A 6,449-nucleotide genomic window follows, 5' to 3' on the forward strand; every position below is an offset into this window, starting at 1 on the left:
ATCAAGTCAAGCGGCGGAAGCAAGGGTATTGCGAGGCTTTCAAGGATTACATGATTGACATGCAGACGTTGATGAGGCCACTCAATTATTCCCCGGAGGAGACGCTAAGCATCATCAAGGAAAACTGCACGCCGAACCTTAGAATCTCCCTAAAGGCCTATACAGTCTCGGACTTGGACACGTTGATGATCCTAGCCGATGAGTATGAGGATCTGGAGAGAGAACGAGAAACATTCGCACAGGAGAACAAATTCTCAAGAACAAAATCGGCAGCTCCGGCGCAAGCTATGTGCAGAAGGTGCGAAGACATCGGCGATCAGGAACCTCGAGGGAACAATCAGCGAACACCAACACAACAGGTCCATCAGCTGCAGCCAACCAACGCCCCGAATAACGGCCAATGGACACCACCACAGCAAGGCCAACGGTATCAGGCAACCGACGCAGCCTATGAAGGCCAATGGACACAACACTGGCAACAGAGACAACCAACCCAAACCGCATGGAGGCCACCAAACACAACCCAGAGGCCACGAGGGAGTACCCACATCGCAGAGCCCCAGGAGGCCTGTCGAAAATGTGGCGGATCCGGACACTGGGAACGCGGTTGCCGAAACCAACGGTTGATATTCTGCTGGGTGTGCGGCAAAGTAGGAATCAGAAGCGTCGAGTGCTGCCAACGTTGGCAGACGGCAGATGCGGCGGAATCAACGCACAGCTCGATGTGGAAGTCGAATTCGGAAACAAGCGACTGACCATGAGCCTGCTGATACTACCAGGGGTAGTGGATTCATTGGTGTTGGGATGGAACTTTCTAACACGAGTCGGAACCGAGATAAAGTGTGCTGGACACGAAATAAAAATACCAGCCAGGAATCGACACAATGGATGGCTCGAGGAGAAACTATCAGTGGCAGTCATGCAAGAACCAAGCGAGGATAACGACACAACGAGATTCCTGGAGGTAGAGCTGGCGGACTTCAATACCATGACGGGAACATCAAACATGGCAGAGCACCAGATCACGATGAAGGACGACAAACCTATCAAGCAGCGATACTACCCAAAGAATCCAAAAGTTCAAGGGGAAATCAATGCGAAGGTAGACGAGCTCCTTCAAATGGGGTTCATAGAGCATTCAAAGAGCCCATACAGCTCCCCCATCGTGATGGTGAGAAAGAAGACAGGCAAATGGAGACTATGCGTAGACTTCAGGCAGATCAACGCGAAGTCTGTAAAGGACGCCTACCCCATGCCCCGCATAAACTACATCCTAGATCAGCTAAAAGAGGCGCGGTACATCAGCAGCTTGGACCTGAAGGATGGATACTGGCAAATCCCACTGGAGGAAAGCAGCAGGCAATACACGGCTTTCACAGTGCCAGGCAAAGGGCTATTCCAGTGGAGGGTAATGCCATTTGGTCTGCACTCGGCTTCTGCAACGTTCCAACGAGTTCTGGACCAAGTAATCGGACCCGAAATGTCACCGCATGCATTCGCCTACCAAGATGACATCATAGTGATCGGACGCACGCTGGAGGAACGCACAGAAAACCTAAAAGAAGTGTTCCGACGCCTGAAGGAAGCAAACCTCAGGATTAACCCGGAAAAGTGCCAATTTTTCAAGAAAGAGCTGCTGTACCTAGGACACCGAGTGACTAGCGAAGGAATAGGTACAGATCCGGAGAAAGTAGCGGCCATCGCCGAATTGGAACCACCCTCAACCGTCAAAGAACTTCGGCAATACCTGAAAGTAGCGTCGTGGTACCGCCGGTTTGTGCCAGATTTTGCCAAAATAGTCAAACCATTGAATGACTTATTACGCAAAGGCAGTAAATGGGAATGGACACAAGACCACCAGATGGCATTTGAGGAAGTTAAGGCTAGACTTGTGGCAGATCCGGTATTAGCATGCCCGGATTTTAACAAAACGTTCACCCTGCAAACGGATGCCAGCGACTACGGAATCGGAGCGATATTAACCCAAGACACGGAAAGAGGGGAAAAGGTCATATCCTATTCAAGCCGGACGCTCAACGGCGCTGAGAAGAACTACTCGACGACGGAAAAAGAGTGCTTGGCAATTGTCTGGGCGATCCGAAAACTCAAGCCGTATCTGGAAGGTTACCACTTTAAAGTAGTAACCGACCATATGGCCCTGAAGTGGCTCAACAGCATAGAAAGCCCTTCAGGAAGGATCGCCAGATGGGCCCTGGAATTGCAGCAGTACGACTTTGAGATAGCGTACAGAAAGGGACAACTGAACGTGGTAGCGGACGCTCTGTCAAGGCAGCCATTGCCGGAAACGATTCGAGGCATGAAGGAGACATCGGCGGAGGAAGTTTCAGCAACGTGCAGCTGGTTTCAAGATATGTGCGATAAGATAAGGACCCAACCGCAAAAGTACCCGGACTACGTTATGGAAGGCGAGAATATGTACAGAAGCATACCACATAGAGCGGGCAGTGAGGATGTCGTTACCTGGAAGATGTGCGTCCCGAAAGCTCTACGGGAAACAGTGCTGAAGGAAACCCACGACTCACCAGCAGCTGGGGACGTAGGAAGCCGAAGGACAATAGCACGTCTGGCAGCCCGATACTACTGCCCAGGCATGCATAGAGACGCCAGAGCCCACGTAAGGAAATGCGAAACCTGCATGAGGTTCAAGCCGAATCAAATGCAGGCGGCGGGAAAAATGCTAACCCAAGTGCCAGAGGAACCGTGGGCCACAGTATGCGCAGACCTCGTTGGACCCCTACCGCGATCGAAGCACGGCAATTCAATGCTACTGGTGCTCATAGACAGGTTCTCTAAATGGACGGAACTAGTGCCGCTGCGCAGTGCGACAGCCGAATCGCTTAAAAAGGCGTTTAGGGAGCGTATAATTGCAAGGTATGGGGCCCCGAAGGTGGTTATAACGGACAACGGAGTGCAGTTTGCGAGTCGCATTTTCTAAAATTTTTTGGCGGAAATGGGTATCAGACAGCAATTCACCGCCCCCTATACGCCGCAAGAAAACCCGACGGAGCGGGCAAATAGGACGGTAAAAACAATGATTGCCCAGTTCGCAGGACAAGATCAGAGAACATGGGACGAAAAGTGGCCGGAGATCATGCTGGCCGTCAACTCAAGCATATCGGAATCCACTGGATACACCCCATCTTTTCTTACCCAAGGCAGAGAGCCACGACTACCGAGCGCCCTTTACTACAGAGAAACCTTAGGCACTGGACGGGCCACGGAAACCCCGAATGAAAACGCCGAGAAACTACAGGAAATCTTCGAGATCGTAAGGCGAAATCTAGAGAAGGCCTCCCAGGACCAGGCTAGGTATTACAATCTAAGGAGGAGGCAATGGACGCCGGCGGTGGGCGACGTAGTCTGGGCCAAGGAACACCACCTGTCAAAAGCTGCAGAAGGGTTTGCCGCAAAATTGGCACCTAGGTATGACGGGCCCTACCAGGTCGTAGATTTCGTCTCACCAGTGATATGCAAAATACGGAACGTAAACACAAAGAAGGAACGGACCATACATGTAAGCGAGCTCAAACAGCAACAAACACAAGACACAAGCGAGCAACAGCATCAGGCAGACGCAACGGAAAAACAACAACATTGAGAACCCATGAAAACACCAGTAAATTGCCGAGGACACGCCAGGGAACCGCCGAGGAAATTCCAGGGAACAGCCGAGGACAAGCCAGGGAACTGCCGAGGAAACTCCATGGACCATCCGAGGAAACGCCAGTAAATTGCCGAGGACACGCCAGGGAACCGCCGAGGAAATTCCAGGGAACAGCCGAGGACAAGCCAGGGAACTGCCGAGGAAACTCCATGGACCATCCGAGGAAACGCCAGTAAATTGCCGAGGACACGCCAGGGAACCGCCGAGGAATAACAAGGATACATTCACAAGGATACACTAACAAGGGTACACCAACAAGGATACACCAACAAGGATAACATCAAGGACACTGCGAGGCAACCGGATTGAACATCAGGCATAAGCGAGAGTCATCCAAAATACGCCAAGCAACAAGGATACAATCGCAAGCATACCAAGGATACAATCACAAGGATACCACAAGGATACACCAACAAGGGTCCACCAACAAGGACACAACACCAAGGAAACAGATACAAGTCAAAGCAAAAACCTTAAAGAGCCCAGAACCATGACGGCCGAGGCCTCGTGAAAAACTAAAACCAAACTAAGTCGTTGCCATGTCGAAGAAAGAGGGAAGACGGCACAGCAGAGAGCTGTACCGTAAGACCAATTGGGCGCCCAGGAGAAATAACGGGACCGAGCAAAGAGGACGGCTCGAAACCGAGGTTTCGTCAGAGGGGGATCAGGCTACAGGCTGGCATTCGAAAAAGTCATCATGAGCTCAAGGGTTACACATTCAGAAGCGCGCAGGAGGATGGCTGCCCAGCAGCAACCAGAAGGATCCAGCCCGGGGCAAGGATGGTCGACCATCCGTCGGCCTACCCAAGCTCCGCGGCGGATCCCGGCGCAGGCCAAGGAGAAGGACCCCATGCCGGATCCCTCGGTCAGTTCGGACAGCGACGTGATGATCCTGGAGGACTCCGAGGAGGAAGCGAGGGAGTGGCGGATCTGCAACGCAGTGGACCCAACCGAGTAGCGCATCCCGGTCGGAGCGGTGGGCCACGCTAGGCGGAGGAAGGCCAAGCCGAAGGCCAAGGTGGCGGCCCCATTAGGCCATGCCGAGGCTGTTATCCAAGCCACGGTGGAACAGCAGCAGGAAGAGCGGCGGCGAATGATGTGGCAGGAGCAGGCCGAAGTTGAGCGCCTGCTGAAGAGGGCGGAGGAGGAGGAACGCCAGCTGTGGGAGCCCCCACAAGCGGTCCCGATGACCCCGCGGTACACGCCGGAAGAACGCGGCCCGAGGACGATCGACCCCGAGGATTCGTGGTTTCCGTCGCCACCGCGCTGGATCCCGGAGGTGCCCCCAACGCCCCGATACGAAGGGGGGTGGGAGCAAGGCGCACCGACGGAGGACGTTGCCGAGGCCCTGGAGGAGGTGGAAAAGTGGAGGCCAGCGCGACCGCCCACACCTCGGTTTGAGCAGCAGCAACCTCAACTCGAACTACCGCAGCAGCAGCAACCACAGCCCGAGACGCAGCAGCAGCAACCACAGCCCGAGACGCAGCAGCAGCAGCCGCGGCCCGAGCCGCCACACCAGCCGTCGCTGGAGGCGACGTTCGTGCGGACCGACATCCCGGCGGCCCACGTCAGCAACAGCATGCGGCAGTTTGTGACGGAGGGCGTTCGCTGGCGGCAGCAGACCGTCATCTGGACCTGGCCGGAGGGTCCCGCGGAGGACAACGAACCGCCGGCGGAAACACGCATCTGGGAGGAGGCTCCGCAAGGCAACCCGCGAGACCCTCGGAGAAGGGGTAGGACGGAGGTCTGGACGCCGCCAACGCCGAGCACGGGTCCGCCGACGCCGCTAACACCGAGCACGGGTCCACCGACGCCGCCAACACCGAGCACGGGCCCACCGACGCCGGCAGAGGTCGCGACGGAGCGAGACGGGCCGCTGGAGAAGGGACCCTGGGTTTGGCCCGAGCCCGTTGCGAGCGGCAGACCCAGGCTGCTGCGCCAGCACTCGGAACCGGTGACGACAACGGCGGCGAAGCGACCCATGTTGATGCGGCAGGTGTCCGCGCCCACAAGCGGAGAGTGGCAGGAAGACGCCCAGGACGAGTGGCCGGCGGGAATAATGGAGGAGCCCGAGGTGGTGATAGCGCGACGCAAAGGCGGCAGACGATGCGTCCGTGTCGCCATGGGTGACCGCGTGTACCGGGTGCGGCTATGCGCTAGGGACGTCAGGGTTTTCCGCCAATAAATGCACCGAGAAACAAAACCGAATGTTTACAAATGGGTAACCGACACGGAAACACGCACGAAAGTCGGCTGGAAACAAAACAGGGGCATTCATAGGGTGGCAGCAACCTGGAATAAAAACAAAAAGGGTTAGCTTCACAAAAGAAAAGCTGAACTGCATACCAAATACTCACCTGTTGCGTGTGGCAGCTGCCATGCATGGAAACATATTTCCAACATGGAGCAAAGCCTGATCCGCTGAGGACATGTCAAGGGCAAGGAAGAGAGAGGGAAAGATTAGAGAGAAAGAAAAGGGAAGGAAAGGTGAAAGAACTTACCGAGGAATTTAGCTTCATCATCATGAACTAGGGACGGGGGCGCCTCGATTAGGCGGTCGATTGGCACATACGATAGGGCGATCGATGGGCACAAAGCAAAATGGAAACATCGTTCATGAGAAACATCGCAGCGATCAGGTGGCAACGCTGCGCCAGCGATATCGATGGCATGAGGTGTCACGCGATATCGATAGGTTATGAATATCGGTTCCGAGCGGAACCAGATCAAAGATCGTCGCGGGAGATTTAAACCCAGGGCCGAT

The 6,449-nt window shown here is 54.9% G+C and overlaps 2 protein-coding genes across 2 annotated transcripts; both read left to right on the top strand.

Moving 5' to 3' along the window:
- Window positions 1–2,971: 2,971 nt before the first annotated feature.
- Window positions 2,972–3,861, top strand: LOC138912967 (uncharacterized). The gene is made up of 2 exons (XM_070215018.1): window positions 2,972–3,535; window positions 3,661–3,861. The coding sequence occupies exons 1-2, from the start codon at window positions 2,972–2,974 to the stop codon at window positions 3,859–3,861; spliced, it is 765 nt and encodes a 254-aa protein (XP_070071119.1).
- A 920-nt stretch (window positions 3,862–4,781) lies between these two features.
- LOC138912968 (uncharacterized) lies at window positions 4,782–5,870 on the top strand. The gene has a single exon (XM_070215019.1). It carries the CDS (start codon window positions 4,782–4,784, stop codon window positions 5,868–5,870), a length of 1,089 nt encoding a protein of 362 aa, XP_070071120.1.
- Window positions 5,871–6,449: the final 579 nt, after the last annotated feature.

Source organism: Drosophila takahashii, chromosome 3L, assembly GCF_030179915.1.
Source record: "Drosophila takahashii strain IR98-3 E-12201 chromosome 3L, DtakHiC1v2, whole genome shotgun sequence".
NCBI classification, from domain to species: domain Eukaryota; kingdom Metazoa; phylum Arthropoda; class Insecta; order Diptera; family Drosophilidae; genus Drosophila; species Drosophila takahashii.

Excerpts from the sequence above, each read along its gene's own strand:
- LOC138912967 (XM_070215018.1), top strand. The coding sequence starts at position 2,972 with ATGGGTATCAGACAGCAATTCACCGCCCCCTATACGCCGCAAGAAAAC. Across the intron at positions 3,536-3,660 it reads AGAAGGAACGGACCATACAT|GGAACCGCCGAGGAAATTCC; the intron begins GTAAGCGAGCTC and ends AGGACACGCCAG.
- LOC138912968 (XM_070215019.1), top strand. The coding sequence starts at position 4,782 with ATGTGGCAGGAGCAGGCCGAAGTTGAGCGCCTGCTGAAGAGGGCGGAG.